This window comes from Leptonychotes weddellii, chromosome 1 (assembly GCF_054177405.1).
Source record: "Leptonychotes weddellii isolate Sample4059 chromosome 1, ASM5417740v2, whole genome shotgun sequence".
Lineage (NCBI taxonomy): Eukaryota > Metazoa > Chordata > Mammalia > Carnivora > Phocidae > Leptonychotes > Leptonychotes weddellii.
Window position 1 is genome coordinate 156,894,790 of NC_138369.1, and position 17,793 is coordinate 156,912,582.

Genomic DNA, 17,793 nt, shown 5'->3' on the forward strand with positions numbered 1-17,793 from the left:
CCTGGGTGGCTCAGTTGGTTAAGCGACTGCCTTCAGCTCAGGTCATGATCCCAGGGTCCTGGGATCGAGTCCCGCATCGGGCTCCCGGCTCGTCGGAGAGCCTGCTTCTCCCTCTCCCACTCCCCCTGCTTGTGTTCCCTCTCTCGCTGTGTCTCTCTCTGTCAAATAAATAAATAAAATCTTTAAAAAAAAAAAAATGATACACTTATAATTAAAATAACAGTGGGAGAGTTAAAAAATAAAAGGAGGTCATGTTGATAAAGATGGAAGAGAGGTACTACCTTAAGAATAAGTTTACCCTTAGAATTAAGGATAGATAGGGGCACCTGGGTGGCTCAGTTGGGTCAGCAGTCTGACTCTTGATTTCTGCTCAGGTCATGATCTCAGAGTTATGAGACTGAGCCCCGCGTTAGGCTCTGTGCTCAGTGAAGAGTCTGTTTGAGATTCTCTCCCTCCCCTTGTCCCTCTGCCCCTCCCCCTGCTCCCCCTCTCTCTTTCTCAAATAAATAAAACTTTAAAAAAAAAAAAAGAAGACTAGACAGATTGGAAAAAAGAAAAAGGAAATACATATATATCAGAACTATGTGCTCTTAAAAGTGGAATTAAGGGGAAAAGGTATTTTAGTTGTTCCTCATTAGAAAGGAAGGGTGACTAGTTCCAAAGGTACGTAACAGAGGAATGGTAGGTAACCCTGGATGGAAATCTCAGAATGAACCAGACTAGAAATCCAACTATGGTAAGATGTTCTTTTAAAGAAATAGAAAGTCCATAATAAGAGCAAGTGAAAAACCACATCTTGAAGACCATTATATAAGGTAACATAAAATCTGTACAGATTTGAAGCTTAAAAAAAAAAAAAAAAAAAAAAAGCTGAGAGATTACCTTAAAATACCAGAAGCATTTCATGGACATTTCAAATTACTCGTTATTATGGAGGGTAATGTATGCTATGGCATGGTGCCACAATGGAAAGTGCACGAGGAACTCAAAGTTAGGCATCAGAGAGTGAATAAGTAAAACAACACTGAAGAAAAAATAAGAGGTCAGTCCTAGGTCTGAGGTTGAGCTGATAAAATTTTCTTTAAGTCAGGGAGATGAGAGTGGGCAAAATCTGTTTGATAATGAATGCTTTTTAATGAGCTCAGAATTCCTTGACTTTCATCTATGACATTATGGGAAATCTTACAAGATGTAAATTGTAGAACATTCAAACCTGGGCCCAAAGGCAAAGAGAAAGGAAAAGAAAGACAAGAGAAGCCAACTTAAAAACAGGCTAAAATGTAAACAAAAACAAAAACCAGCTATGTTTATCTGAAATAGCATAACCTACTATTGCTGAAAGGAATGTGACAAAAAGGAATGTTTACACTACCAATGAAGTAGAACAAATGATGCATGGCCCAGAACAGTTAAAGCAGAGTAAAGAAAAGGTCTAGAGGAACAAGTGGCAAAAGAGATATTGTCTTCACTGGGCTCCTTCAAGCACAGACATCAGAAACATCAAAGCAGCTTCATTTCTGGTACCTGTTTATGGTTATTATCCAAATAATACAAATAGGGGCACAACAGGAGTTCTTTTATGGTTTTAGCTCAACAGGCCTAAGAATTTCAGGAAAGATGGCAATAGCCAAGGTAGCACAGGACTAAAAATGTCCTGGCACAAGGTTGGGGACAAAGAAATCCAGAGATAAGGATAGGACACTGGGGCTTTGGAAACTGCAGGGCTGGAGTCTTGTGGAGATCGTGCCTTGAACTTTACACACTATAAGTAAGTGATACACTATTTTCAAGAGATGGTATAGAAGCTGTGCCACTAAACAGAATGCACACTTACTACAGCACAGGAATACCAGGACTACACAGAAGAAATGGAAATTAAAAGTTTTTAATATGAAAAAAATCTAAAGGAGAAAACATCAAACACATTCTAGTGCCCTGGGCTGCCTTCCACAGAAATTTGCAAGTCAGAAATTCAGATACACTTTCAAGGAAGTAGAAATGTTCAGATTAAGTGCTCCCACTGCCCCCTAAAATATGGTAAACATACAGTGGCACAATCAATCACTTGATGAATTTTCCCAGTAAAACTTAGGTACACGTTCTAGACTCTGGCAGTTGGCACAACTGACTGGCACCCTAGTGAGGTTGAAACCAAAAATGACTTGATATCCTGTTTTCTGTGCACCCATCTTCCCTGTAATATCACTAAAGTCTACTGGCAAAAGTAATGCGAATCAACTGGACTATGTACTAAGTTGAAGGAATTACTGTTCTAATTTTAATGGGTATTGGACTGGGTAGAGTAATAAATTTTTGCCCTACTGACCTTCTGGATTCTTTAAAAAGTTAAGACACAAAAGAAATTGGGAGTTAAATAATTCTCTTTTGGAGAAGTGAAAAGAGCTACCCCCAATCAGAGAAAGACAACCCAAGCTACAGCTCTTGAAAAATCCCCACCTCTAACCACAGGGGCACCTGAAAGACCCACTGGCTCCGATTAAGCAAAATTCTGGAAGGAAGAATTTGGGATCTTACCCTCTTTGGATTCTTTGTGAACCCGATGATGGGAGACAAATCATTTCATCTAATTTATTAGATGTGTTGACATTTGGTCCCCTGTCCCCAAATTAAAACCTGAAAGGAAATTTTAAACTTGAAAACAATCACAGGTAAGTTAACTCTCAAACACAGAAGGCTCTTCTTTTAAAAAGCCTTTACTCCAAATACTAAAGTATTACTAAAAAGAGAAAAGAAATTATGAGTTCTGTATTTCAATAAACTTTATCATCGGTTACCTGAAAATGCCTTGTTCTTAAATGGAAATGCATATCCTCAACATTAAAAAAAATGTCCATTCTGCCTAGCGATTAACAATTTCTTTTCCTTTTTTTTTTTTTTTTTTTAGAATGCACTCTCTTCAAACCCAGTAGTCAAACTGTACTGTTCATTCAGAACCCTTAATTTTTCCTTCTACCATCTACCATTAATGCTACCACCATATTCCTAGACATTTCAACTAGAAACCCAATGCAAATTCATAAAATTCTTTGTTCCTGTCTCCACATTTAACCAGATGCTAAATACTTTATTTCCATATTTCCTGAAATTGTTCCTGTCTCTCCATTTTCATTGCCACTATCCAGTCAGTCCCTCAATCACTCCTTTTCCAAAATACTCCAATAGCTTCCTTTTGACTAGGCTTTCATTCATTACTTATCAAGTCTGTTTTAAAACAATATTTTAAGATTAATAATGGTACTGTTGTGCCTTTAAACCTAAAATTCAAATTCCTAAGCAAAGATCTAGACCAATTCATGTTTTCCAATCTTAATATGTACCAATACTTTTCTGAATATATGTTCTAGTCCAGTGGTTCTCAAACTTTAGTATGCATCAGAATCATCTGGAGGTTTGTGAAAAACACAGACTGCTGGGCCCCAGCCCACAAGTTTCAAGATTCCGTAGGTCTGGGGTGCGGCCGAGAATTTGCATTGCTAATAGTGTTCACATTCTATTGCAGGTCTGGGGAATCACACTTTTAAGAACCACAGCCCTACACAATTAACTACCCCCATTCATAAATACATCATATTATCTACCTTTCACAAATTATCTGCTCTATTTATAATTTCCTCCTACTCATACCACTTCCTTTCTCATGTCTACATTTTAATACTAACAATTTCTTAAGACTCAATTCAAATGTTATCTCGTCCACTAAAACTTTCTCAAATTACGACTATTAGAAATAGTCTCTCCAGTATACATTGTGTTAGTGGGACTAGCCACTATTTCACTGTTTTACGTTTATATTTACTCATTCATTTATTCTAAGCTTATTGAGTGCTTACTGTGTACCAAAGTACCCTAATGCTTTCATTTTTAGTGGAAGGAAAATTGGTACACAAATATATGTTAGATAGTGTTAAGTACCTTGAAAAACAAAACACAAGGTAAACAAAAAAGAGAATGCTAGAGATGTGATGCTACTTTATACTTTATGTGGGATGTTCAAGGAAGGCTTCCATCTCTCTTATAAAAGGATATTTGAGCCGGGTCCTAGAGCAAACCATATAGAAATCCAAATGAAAAGTGTTTCTGGCAGACAAAACAAAAGCCAAGTGCAAAGGCTAAGGGCAGGGGCACAGAAGTTGAAGGAAGGGCAAAAATGCTAGTGCAGCTGAAGGTAATTAGTGGAGGCAAAGAGTACTATAAGACTAATCAAAGAGATAGACAAGAGCCTTATCATGAAGCACTATAGTCCACTGTAAGAATTCTGGCTTTGATTCTAAGAAAGAAAAGCATGGAAGGTTTAGAAGAGATCTCACATGTCTTTAAAAGGATCACTTTGGCTGTATGGAGAATAAACAGAAAAACTGAAAGCAGAGAGATAAAATAATCCAGGGAAAAAATAACTGTGGTTTGGATCAAGGTCATAACAGTGCATGCAGTAGTCAGTTACGTCTTTTCTCTCTTACCAGATGATTCAGTTCCTTGAAGACAGAAATTGTGACTTTTTCCTCCTTAAATCCTCTATAATCATTAAAATGAAGGTTTTCACATAGTTTACAGCCAATTTTTTTTCTTTTAGGAATACTTTCTACAACACTTTTATGGTACTTTAGGTATCTAGAGCTATGCCTAAAATAATTAAGGATAATTCAAGTGATATTAAGAAAAAGTTAAGTTATATACTGTTGGAAGACACATATGTAGCATCTTAAGAGCACCTATTAAGTTATGAGCATTTAATACTTGAAGGTAACTTCAAAATATAAAAGAGAGAACAAAGAATCTCAAGAGCTTAAGAACAAAATGACTTCAGTTAATATAGCAAATTAAGAAACTATAAATACAATAATTTTTTTCATAAAATCAAGAAGTTAAGGAGTTGCGTATTAAGAGTTAAGTGCCAAGGGAATTCCATATCCACTCTAAGTATATAAACACAGGATGACACATAGGAAATCAAAATAATAAAAGGATAAATGAATTTTAAGATTCTCACAACTTATTTCTACCTATTTTTTTTACAACTTTCTCCTCTCTAGATCAGAAGTTATATATGCTCACTGTAGTAAATTTGGATTATATATGAAAACAAAATCATCCATCATTGTACTTGCCCAAATATAACCACTGTTAACATCTTGCTATATTTCCTTTTTCAAGCTGTGTGACTTGGGGTTAGTTGCTTAACCTCTCTGAGTCTCAGCTGCACTATTCATAAAATGAAGATAAAAATAGTATCTATCTCACAGGGTTGTTGCAAAGAATAAATGAGAATCTAGGACAGGGGCTGACATACTTTTTCTTAAAGAGCCAAAAAGCAGCTTATGGACCATACATCCTTTATCCCAACTACTCAACCCTGACTTTGTATCATGAAAGCAGCCACAGAAAATGTAAAAATGAATGTGCATACTCCAATAAAGTTTTATTTATAAAAACAGGCAATACTGCTTATGTCACAATGGCTTACAGTAAAGGTTCATAACTTTTGGTGTGTTTGGAATGTTGTTGGGTTGTGTTTTTTTAGCAAGTTTTGAAATTCTTCCTCTTTTTTTTTAAGATTTTATTTATTTATTCATGAGAGCCAGAGAGAGAGGCAGAGGCAGAGGGAGAAGCAGGCTCCCCACTGAGCAGGGAGCCCGATGCGGAACTCGATCTCAGGACCCCGGGATCATGACCTGAGCCGAAGGCAGAGATGCTTAACCATCTGAGCCACCCAGGTGCCTAAGTTTTGAAATTCTTAAAGAGAATCTGACAAAAACAAAAACAGACCAAAAAAACCTCAGACCTACTCAACAAGGAAATGGCAAATACAACTTTTTGCAAATAATTTCAGAGAGTTCACAGACTCTGAAGCATACGAATGGCTCCTATATTCTACCATCAAAAAATCCGATTTCTAATAAAGTGGCTCATGTGACTTATCTTCACACTTTCCTTCTCTAAAATCCACATGTGAGCACAGTGAGACTACACCAGCCTACGTTCAAACTATATAATCCTGCTACCAATTTTCCACCTCAATTTTTTTGTATTATTAGATTTTCCTAAGTCATTACATAGTCATTGAACACATCATTTTTTAAGGCTAAATAATAGTTTATGAGAGTTGAGAAGTTTTCAACTATTTTAGATGTTCTGGTTGCTTTTCCATTTTCAACTTATTCCTTTCATTAATTAAAATTAATGTTATGATGAATAGCTTTCTATCCAAATTTACACTTCCTCAAAAGTTAATGCTTTAAGGAAAATTACTAAACCAAAAAGTAAAAATTATTTTTAATGTTTGTCATATATTTTGATGAATAGTGGTCCAGAAAGGTTGTGGTGATTTTTACTCCCACCAGCTGAAAATGAGCTATCCATTTCACTACACCCTCCTGAGCATGGAATATAAATTTAGACTTTACTTTTACCTGAGAGATCTTTAGGCAAGAGTTTTTCAAAGCATGGTAAAAGGATAGATAATTAAGTCAAAAAATGCATATCCACTATACCCTGGATTAGTAAGAATTCCACATCTATGCAAGGTTCTATCTAAGTAATATGGAAAGAAACTTTAAAAATTAATCATTTAAGATAAATATCTAAAACATATCCCATACTCTCCTGCCTTCAAAACACAGTAACATAAAATAACTTCTACTAGTTTGCAATCATCACAACTCTTGCATTTTAAAAATAAACACTACAATGAGCCACTGCTTCTGAGAGAAGTATATCCCATTTAGGTGGGTTGATAGAAAAAAAAATAAGAGGGAATTTCTGATAGCTTAAGTTTGATTTTTTTTCTCTCTTTTACATTCATGAACATCTTTAGTTTCTGCTACCTTGAGTCTTTTTTAATCACTATTTCTACTCCGTCCACAACTGCTTTATCAAATACATATTCACAAATGCTACAATAGATACCAAATGTATATTCCTAGGTACAGTATAATGTATGTGTATACTGAAATGGCTAAGTACACACACAGGCTCTTGACAGTCAGGCTGGCCAGATTCCAATCCAACAATCACATACTAGCTACAGAGCCTCAGTCAAGCCATTTACTCTCTTGGTCTTAGTTTCCTGATCTATAAAACAGAAACAGTGGCACATAACCTGTAGGGTAATGGATTAAGTGATAAAACACATGAAAGAACTTATTGCAGCACCTGATACTTGGAAAACACTCAAAATATGACTTATATATACATATATAGAACATTCCAAAAAAATAAACCTTTCAGATATTAAAAATATAAAATATACACATCTAATCAGTTACAATAGTGATTAGTGAGTATTTAGAACATTTCAATTTCAAAATAGACAATGGTTAGTTTTAGTAAACTCCAGTTACAGAAATATATATTAATAAACTGGGTATACATTTTATTGAAACATTATATATACCCACTTATATACATATACATATTCTCATTGTATATAGAGCAATGTTGTGCACCTATTAATATCTATAGTAGTCCCCCCTTATCTTCAGGGGATACATCCAAGTCCTCCAGTGGATACCTGAAACCACAGATAGTACCAAACCCTATATATACTATGTTTCTTCCTATACATATCTATAATGAAGTTTATTTTATAAACCAGGCACAAAAAGGGGTTAACAATAATAACTAATTATAACACAGAACAATTATAACAATTTCTTAAAACAAAAGTTATGAGAATGTGGTATCTCTCTCTCTCAAAAATACCTTATTGTACTGTGCTCACCCTTCTTCTAATGATGATGTGAGACGATAAAATGCCTACATCATGAAATGAAGTGAGATGAATGACATAGGCAATGTGACATAGTGTTAGGCCACTACTGACCTTTTGACAGTATGTCAAAAGGAGGATCATCTGCTTCTGGACCACAGATGACCTCAGGTAACTGAAATCGCAGAAAACGAAACCGTGGACAAAGGGGCTACTGTACTGACATAACCGCTTCTCTTACCTTCTCTCTTTCCTCCTTTCACTTCTCTGTACCATGTTTTACCACAAATGGAGCCAGAAAATAAGCTTGTGCCCTTCTTTCTCAAAGTTAATTAACTGATCAATTACAACATAACATAATTAATTATCTAATCATATAACTAATCATGCCTTTACCTATGCAGATAAACACTGCTGAACAAAAGTACAGACTAGCGGTCACTCTACATTCATTATCAGCAAATTCAAATGGTTCTGTAGGTCAATTCAATCAACCTCTCTAAGAAGCTACCATTTTAGATCTCCATTTACCTTCAATCTCCAACCAGCATCATGTACTCTCAACAGATGAACTTTCCTGTTACCCCAAAGCTCCTATATAAAGCAACCCCTCCATTTGTGCTTTGAATCTTAACCTTCCTTCCCTTTTTGGCATCCTATATTATAGATTATCCCTTCTTTCTTTTGTAGATTTACGTCATCCGTTCAAATGAATCATTTTCATCAGATTTTAAACATGCCAAATTCTCACCGCTCTATTTTTTTAAATACTCACCTTTAATCCACAAGCTCTCCAGCTTCTACGCATATCATTTCCTCTCCTTTATAAGTTATCTATACTTACTGTCTCTCTTTCTTTGCCTCTCACTCCTCAAACTACTCCAGTCTGACTCCTGCTCCCATCACTACATCAAAACAGCTCTGCTTAAAGTCACCAAAGACCTCTCCATGTTAATTCAATGGTTGGATCTCAATAGTTTTCAATGTCAAGTATCATTCACTCCATCCTGAAACATTCTCTTCCATTGACTTCTATGACACCATAGTTACTTGGTATTCTCCAACCTCTTTAACTAATCCTTCTCAGATTTCATTTGAAGACTCAATCTTTTCTACCAGGAAATTTAACTATGGAGTTGCTAAAGTTTCATTTCTAAGTCCTGCTTCTTTTCCCATTCCATATTATCTCCCTATGTTAGCTTACTCATACACACGGCTTCAAATACCATCCATCCACACGGCTAGGATGACCAGACCTCACTTCTACACTCTGGATTCTGTAAATCCAGCTATCTTCAAGATCTCTCCTTGGCTGAGGAAAGGCATCTTAAATTTAACATGTTCAAACTAAACCAAAAAATCTCAGCAGACTTCAACTTGCCCAAGAATCCAAAAATAGGCAAGCCTCTTATTAGGCCCTATTTTTACAGTATTGTATACCTATTCTTCATAGAACTTACCAAAGTTATAACTGTACACAAAAACAAGGACAATGTTTGCTTACTACTAAATACCCAGTGCCTTATATAACTGACAAGCTTCAACTATAATATCAATGTCTTTTTTTCCTACTGCCTAGATGGAAAGCCTTTCAGCTATTTTCATATTCACTTCTGCTTTGAAGAGTTGAGTGTACCCAGTGCTTGGTACAGAGTGTCAGTGTACTAGACTTTAGGATCTTATGTAACAAATTATACAGACAGAACTCCTCTCATGTTGAGTTCGCCACCAGTATTCCACCATGACTCTAACCAGGTGACACTGATTGGGCCTCATACTAGGAACAGACCCATAGTGAATACAGTATACTGCTGAAATAATGAGCTGACCTGTCAGAGAAATAGGGAGCTAAGAAATCAATGTGATATATACTATATGAAAGCTAAAGGTTACCTATCTAGAATTAGATTTATTGGAAATTATGAAACTTAAAAATAATCTCTTATTTAGACTAGGTACTACTATAAATGATTTACAATGTAATGAGAATTAATATTTAGCTAAGTAAATTACCTTAGATTTTAAATGTTCCACTATCCTTACCATTAGATATTAATATACATTTAAAATGGTATACCAATTAACCATATTTAACTGATCTTAAGTTTTCAAATAACTTACCAGACACCGATTTTACCATAGCTTTCTTAAATTTCATTTAAAGTTCTTTTTTCTGCTTTTGTTTGTAATTGCTATGGTATAGTTTAGTACTTTTTGGCAGAAAAATCAAGATTCAGTGCCAACAATAATAGTACAACTGGTGCCTCACTTCTGTTTGGCAGAACTGCAAAATGATGGTATCATTAAAATACTTAAAAGCAATGAACTTCACTTAAAAATATTTTCTGCTACAATTTTATCTACAAAATTAAAATTGAGATTGATTTTTTTTAAGCTAGTATGATGGGTGGTTATTAGAAAGCAATATGGACATATTTTTAATGCAAGATTGTGTATAAAGAAGTTATTTAAATTTAGGGTTTCATTGGTTAAACTGAAATGACCTTTATAAGTTCACTTAACGAATTCATTTTTTAAAAATTTACATATTCTTAGGAAACAAGGAGTTAACATTTTATCATACTCAAGTAATCTGGCATTTACTGCATTTATTCACAGAAAATAAGATAGGAAGGTAGGAAGAGTAAAAAAATAAAATGTTTTTTATACTTTATTTTTCCTCTGATTAGAAAGGTAGTTGGTTTAATCCAGAAAATATAAAAAAATTAATAAGTGTAAAGAAAATAATCAAATTCAGCTATAAACTTATCACTAAGAAGTTATCCACTAGTAACAATTTGGTATATTTCTTTTCAGTCTTTTTTATTTACAAAAATTACCTGCTTCCTGTTTCTTTTCAGTAGATATTATACCATGAACAGTTTTCCATATGAACAAATATTTAAAAATATGACTGTTAGGAGAACATAGTATTCTACTCTATGTCACAACTCCCCTAACTTTGGTCATTAAGGTTGTTTTCAAGGATTTGCTATCACAAATAATGTCATAAGGAACAATCAGTACCATTTAATTCTGAAAGTCAACCTAAAATGCATTAAACAACATCAACAAAGCATTTAGCTCCCCAAATATAGCCATCAAGATCTAGGGTTCATTTTATTTTGTTTTTCCTAATTATAATAAATTAATGTCTTTCCGTGGAAATCACCTTTTATGAACAGTGGAAATGTGCCAAATGTGTCAAATTTTGAAAATGATTTTTAAAAAGCTAAAATTTTAATTTGCAATTTAGTAATAAAAATTATTTTGCCAGAAGGAACAAAGTAAATCTGTGTGATGAAATTATTTCTAGCTCTGAATATTCACTACAGAGTACATCAAGAAGTAGGATATTCTTTTTCAAAAGTAAATAAATCACTCTGAATTAGTTTCAGTTCTTTTCCTTTTCATCATCTTTCATGTCTATTATTCTTTATTGAGCTGAAAAACTAATCTAAGACTTCTAGTTAAATGTGGCAGACTGAACACACATTTATTTCTGCTCCCACTTGAAAACTCCACTGAAATAACAGTAAAAATATTTTTGTTTTAAAAGACCTAAACCCACAAGGAGGAAAACAGTGAAAAGAGAGAGATGACAACATTCAGATAGCTATTATTTAGAAAGGGGGGAGAATTCGGGAACAAGTTAATTTGTACTGAAGAACACCAGAAAATCTCAGGAATCTGAAACACCACATATCTCCAAAAGTGGAGGTGAGAGTGAGAAACAGATCTGTTCAAAGTCTCCCCTAGATCCCTTCAACTCCTAGATCAATGGAAACTCTGGATTCTCTGAAGAGGCTGAACTGTAAGAGACTCAGAAATGACAGGGCAGTGAAGGAAGGGGTTAGAAGGAAGGGAAGCAATATAGAGGAAAGCAAGGAGGGGTGGTAAAAATCAAAGTGTACATACTGAACAGTGAGTAGTAAGGTACTCCCTACTTCCTCCATCAACTAGGCTAACTGATCATATCTATAACGAGAAAAAAAAAATTATAAACATAGAGGTAAAAATCATAAGCGCTATAAGAGTTGCAAGTGATTGCCTCCAGGGAATATGTCGGTTAAGAATGGGACAGAGCATGACTGCTGCTTTTTATGATAAGCTGTCGGGGGGAATAAAAAGAAAAAAACTGGTTGCCTCTCTAACATCTCTTCTTGCTTTCTTCTCCCTTACTAGCAGAATCACAGACATGTGTTTATCAGGAAAAATAATACAAAAAAAAAACCAATACAAAAAAGTCCTAACATTGTTTTTCAGATGGGGATAGCTAACAAGATGGAAATGGAAGTCACTGAGTAGGATTTGGGCAATATATGTTTGGCTTACCCCAGACACACCCTGTTCCTGCTACTTACAACTCCCGATGTAATGGCTGGAACTCCAGAAACTATCTTGAGTCATGAGGCAAACTTGAGATAAGACAAGGATGACTGATAAGAAAAAGCAAATGATGGTACTATGATGATAAAGCCACCATATCATTCCAATACTACTGATTCAAGACTTTTCACAATAAAAAAGCTTTTTAAGTCAGGTCTCTATTAGAAGCAAAATGCAATTCCTGATATTTAAGTCCTGTAGGATATTTTAAAAGAAATACATATGAAACATTTATAAAAATTCAAATAAATTAAAAAATAATTCCAATTAATAGCAAGAATTGTTAATAATGTACTCTTATACCCTAAGAAACTACTCAAAGAACTATAAACACTATGTAAATTCTATATTAAGACTAAAAAATAAAGACTATATTTTCCAAAAACAATTAAATTTTAATTTCTCTAGGGGCACCTGGCTGGCTCAGTTGGAAGAGCATGTAATCCTTGATCTCAGCGTCATGAGTTCAAGCCCCATGTTGGGTGTAGAGATTACTTAAATAAATAAAACTTAAAAAAAAAAAAAGCTTAAATTTTAATTTCTCTAAAGAGACATTAGCATGTATTTTAAAAAATACATGTTTGCCATTTGTATCAGTATTACAGACATAAAGTATCCACTGAGTTCCAAAGTAAGGGTATAGTGGGGTTTCTCAACTTTGGCACTATTGGTATTTTGGGCCAGATAATTCTTTGTTGTTGGGACTGCCCTGTGCATGTTCAACAGCCTTCCTGGCCTCTACCCACAATATGCCAATAGCAACCTCCCAATGAAGACAATCAAAAATATCTCCAGACTGGGGCGCCTGGGTGGCTCAGTTGGTTAAGCGACTGCCTTCAGCTCAGGTCATGATCCTGGAGTCCCGGGATCGAGTCCCGCATCGGGCTCCCTGCTCAGCGGGGAGTCTGCTTCTCCCTCTGACCCTCCCCCCTCTCATGCTCTCTCTATCTCATTCTCTCTCTCAAATAAATAAATAAAATCTTTAAAAAAAAAAAAATCTCCAGACTTACTGAAGGTCCCCTGAAGGAAACAAAATCTCTGAGAAATGTAGTTGTTTTTGCACATCATTTAGTACTTCATCAGGGTCTTCTATTAAATAACAGAATTTTATTTATTTTTTATTTTTTTATTTTATTATTTTTATTATTTTTTTAAATTTTTTTTTTAAAGATTTTATTTATCCATTCATGAGAGACAGAGAGAGAGATGCAGAGGAAGAGGGAGAAGCAGGCTCCCTGTGGAGCAGGGAGCCCGATGCAGGACTCGATCCCAGGACCCTGGGATCATGACCTGAGCCAAAGGCAGACGCTTGACCGACTGAGCCACCCAGGCATCCCTAAATAACAGAATTTTAGAAATGTAACATACCTAAATTTTCTCTAAATTTTATTATGGGATAAAAACTATAAGTGACCTACAGATTAGATTATCTCTAGTGTGCGTCTTAAACCTTCAGAGGATTTCACACGACAGAAATATTAATAGCTTCTATCTATTTAATCTTACCTATGTGCTAGGTATAGTACTGAGCACTTCAGGTTCATTCTCTCCTTCTCTACTCATGACATCCTTATGGGATGGCTATTAACTATATTGTAGTAAAAAACAATTTAAAATCTATTTTAATCAACATATCAAAATATTTCCAGAAATACTTATCACTCACTATATTCTTACTGACACTAAACTAAGACAAAGTACCTTAACTTGCTAGCATACAATTTATTATGAAAACATTTCAATATACCTAGCAGCAAAGTAAGTTGAATTATTACAACCTTGAAGTATTGGACAAATAGTTCACAGTACCAAAGAAGTCAGAGAAATAATAATTATCTATTTCTTGAAATATTTTTTATACTGTGGCATAATGAAAGAGTACTTTTAAATTTTTTCATCCATGATTCCCTGAGTACTTCCAGTAACTACTTTTCCCTTTTACACAACTTGCCAGAAAAAGTTCATTTTATAATTATTTGAGGATTTTTTTTTTAAGATTTTATTTACTTATTTGACAGAGAGCACAAGCAGGGGGAGCAGCAGTGGCAGAGGGAGAAGCCGAGGAGGGAGCCTGATGTGGGGCTCGGTCATGACCTGAGCCAAAAGCAGACGCTTAAGCGACTGAGCCACCAAGGCTCCCCTAATTATTTGAGGATTTATTTGTAATTTCAATCTGCCTTTCAGTAGAAATTGAAGGCTGGGTTCAAATCCCAGCTTGCCCACCTACTGAAACTGAAGACAAGTTAACTTTTTCAGGCCTCAACTTCAATTATGTAACTTGCATAATAAGACCAATTTGAAGGCCTTAATAGTTAGTAGGCCCTCAATAAAAATTATTTTTCCCCCTCCTTTCCTCCTTAAAGCAAATGAAATGTCAGTTAAGGGCCAATTCTATTTAAGCATTTGTTCAGAGTCTACTAATAAGAGCCAAGGGAGGATGTAACAGAAGCAGTTAGTCCAACATTAGACCATGTAACCAACACTTTCAATCTCTCAAATTCATCATCTCAAAAATTAGCTGAAACCTCAGGGGCTATTCCCTTAGTTTAAGATTTTTATAATTACTGGTATTGCTTCTCAAATAGAAAAGTATATCATCAAAGTATTGAGTGTAGGCATAATTTATTACGTACATTACCTACTGTCTTCTGTTTTACTTTTCCTTGTGGTAAAAGACACAAGAAGCTCTCTTCAAGTGTTCCTTCCTCTTTCCCTTCACCCACACAACTAATGCCAAGAAATTTTGATTCATATTTCTTTCTAAAACGAAGATAAATAGGAGTCTTTCTTCTCAACACCACAAGGCTCTGTGTATAATTCATATATTTGGTTAACTGTCACACACCCAAGTGTATATTATCCATTTTATAGATAACCCATGATTAAGTAATTTACTAATGAATATACATTACTTAATATTATTCTTAGTAAATATCAGGAAACCAAATGCTTAAAAAGAAACAATCTTTGGGAATTAGTTTATGAGCCAATGCTTCCCTTACTGGCAAATAAAACAGAACTACTATACTAGAATTATATTAAACAATGGATAAAATTCAACTTAATAAAGATAATCCTTTATTCCATCTTAAAGTTTTAATACAAAAAAGAACTTCACAAAGCTCACCTGCAAGGTAGAACTAGGACAGGAACCCTAAGAACAGATCTACTGGTAATCTAGAGTACTATAAAATATGTAATGAGGTTTCAGGTAAAAGTTGGTACATGAAAGTATGTCAGTATAACTTAACTCATAACTTAGCAATATAAAATAAAAGTTCGTTAAGTATTTCCTGTTTAGTTTATTTTCTTGGATATTTAGGAGGTAGTGGAGTTTTACAGAACCATCAACTTCATTTGTTCTTAAAATAATTTACTGTCACTGTTCAGATGCTGTATTTCACAAGCTAAATTTACTCATTTGTTCTTAAAACTGATTTCAAGATATAGAAGAGTAGTTAAAAGTTCTACAAAAATGTTCTGGCCCTCAAAATTTCAAATTCTACAGTAGTTAACTGAAATTATACTGATTACTTGATTACTGATCAAATAAATTAACAAAGCTAAATGTAACCAAAACCAAGTTGCTCATTAATGATATAAAAAGCAAAACATAGAAAAAATGAAAACATTTTCTGCCATTGACTATATTAAAGAAATCAACTGTAACCTTATTTTCAGAAATTTAAAATTACCGTAGATACAAAGTCTACCTATAACATGGTTTCTACATATAAAACATAGTTAGAAGATAAGTACTATAAAGACACTGAATCACTAAATCCAGTGAATGCCAATACCAAAAAAAAAAAAATATTTTTTTTTCATGAAAGTCACTTAACAGAGAGCAATGCCAAAGAAAACTGACACACTTTATACCAGGACAATTTCCACCTTCAAACCAACTTATCTATGGAAGTGGGAGGAGGGAGCTAAAAAACAATTTATTTAACCTAAAGTGTTAAAAACTTACCTGAAAATGTCAACTCCATCCTTTTTCTTTCAATGCTTGCAAAGGCATAAAATCAAATTTGAGGAAACACAATGCTCACTTCTTGTTAACTTTATTCCTACTTGTTACCACAATGAAATTAATAGCTAAGTTCAATTAATATGTAAAAGATTCAAATCCTTTACATATTCTCTCATTTAATTACTCTCCCTATTTGGCAGAAGAGGAAACGAAGGCACAAAGAGATTAAGTAACTTGTAGGTTACTTAGGTTACAAGGTAACACAACTAGCAAGTGGTGGAGCCATGATTTGAACCCTATACATCCAAGATAACAAACAAATAAAGAAACGGAGTGTTAAAAAAAAAAAAATCCAAAACAGTTCTCAAAACAAGAGTGTTGTGAATGAGAACGAAATGTTTAAACTATAAATACATGTAGATGTGAATGTAAATACACAAATTTTACCCCTAGACAAGTACTTTGTTGCCCTAATTGATTATGGTCAAACACTTTAAACTACATCAAATTGTAGTGGCAGACGACCAAGTAAATAATTTACCGTCACCGTTCGGACACTGTATTTTACAGTCTACATAAAACACACTGTAATTTAAAACATGGAAGGGGGTGGTGAGGTAACAGAGCAATAGTTTAAGGAAAACTACTTTCTCCATCAGCAGTTCATTAGAAAAGACAGTACGTGTGTCGAGGAACCAGGGTATGAAAAGGAAAGATGACAATCACACTGCCTTAACCCCACCTCCCAAAAAAGTAACTGGAGAACTGGCCCACTGGGATCTCATGAGGGGATGACAGGAGACCCTAGCAGAGGGGGAGGGGTGGCGATGACAGGAGAGGGGGCGGTAGAGAGAGGGCATGCCACCCATCTCCGAAAAGGGGGAGAATACCGGGGGGCAAGGGGCGGAGAAGGGAAGGCAGGAAATGTTGCCAGAGATTCCAAATGAGGTGAGAAGAAACAGGGTAGGAAACCCAAGAAGGCGGGACCCTCGGGCAGAAAGGGGTCTGTTTGGAGGAGAGGAGGCATGTCAGTACACAGCCTTCCTGCCAGCTGACCCTCCTTCCCTCCAGCCCCTCCACCCCTGACAAACTCTCACTTTCTCAGCAACCCTAAACCCGCGGGTCATCCCAGTCCCGCTCCCTGCCCCCCACCCCAAGCGGGATAGGTGGAGAAGGGAGCTTCACTCTCTCTCCTTGTTAGGCTGGGGGAGCGAACACCGGACACAGCCCTGATTCGAGAACGAGAAAGCCAGGAGACGCAGGGAGGCCCAAGACCCGGGTGACAAGTCCGGGAGGCCGACGGGCGCCTCACCTGACAGAAGCGTCGGCAGTAATCCCGACTGCTGATCCCAAAGCCGCCGACACCGCAGCTGCCGCCGCCAGCGCCACCTCTGCCGTCGCCCGCAGCTCTAAACCCAACAGGGCCTGGCGGGGACTCCACAATGGCCACGAGCTCTTCTCCGAGGCGTTCGGCCTCTTGATCGCTCTCTTCCTCCGCCATGAGGCTCTCGCCGCCCAGCGCGTACCAGCCCCTACGCCGCCGCCGCTGTAGCTGCCTCGGCTAACCTCCTCCTCCTCTAGTTCCCTCCCCCTTCCCTCCGCCCCAGCCGGACAGGGGCCTCTCGGCTGGCTCTACTTCCGGCTCCGCCCACCCACGCCCCCAGTTTTCATTGGAGAAGTCTAGCCGCCAATCATACACATGCGC

General features: G+C 36.1%; 1 protein-coding gene across 2 annotated transcripts in view; it reads right to left on the bottom strand.

Annotated features, from left to right (window-relative positions):
• Window positions 1–17,697, bottom strand: part of ZNF654 (zinc finger protein 654) — an 85,170-nt gene extending 67,473 nt beyond the window's left edge. Inside the window, exon 1 of one of the 2 annotated variants that reach the window (XM_081798452.1) lies at window positions 17,401–17,697. In XM_081798452.1, coding sequence (XP_081654578.1) covers window positions 17,401–17,589 — 189 coding nt within the window. In that variant the 5' untranslated portion in view covers window positions 17,590–17,697. The remainder of the gene's footprint in view (window positions 1–17,400) is intronic. The other variant, XM_081798458.1, reaches the window with a different exon arrangement.
• Between the last annotated feature and the right edge of the window lie 96 nt (window positions 17,698–17,793).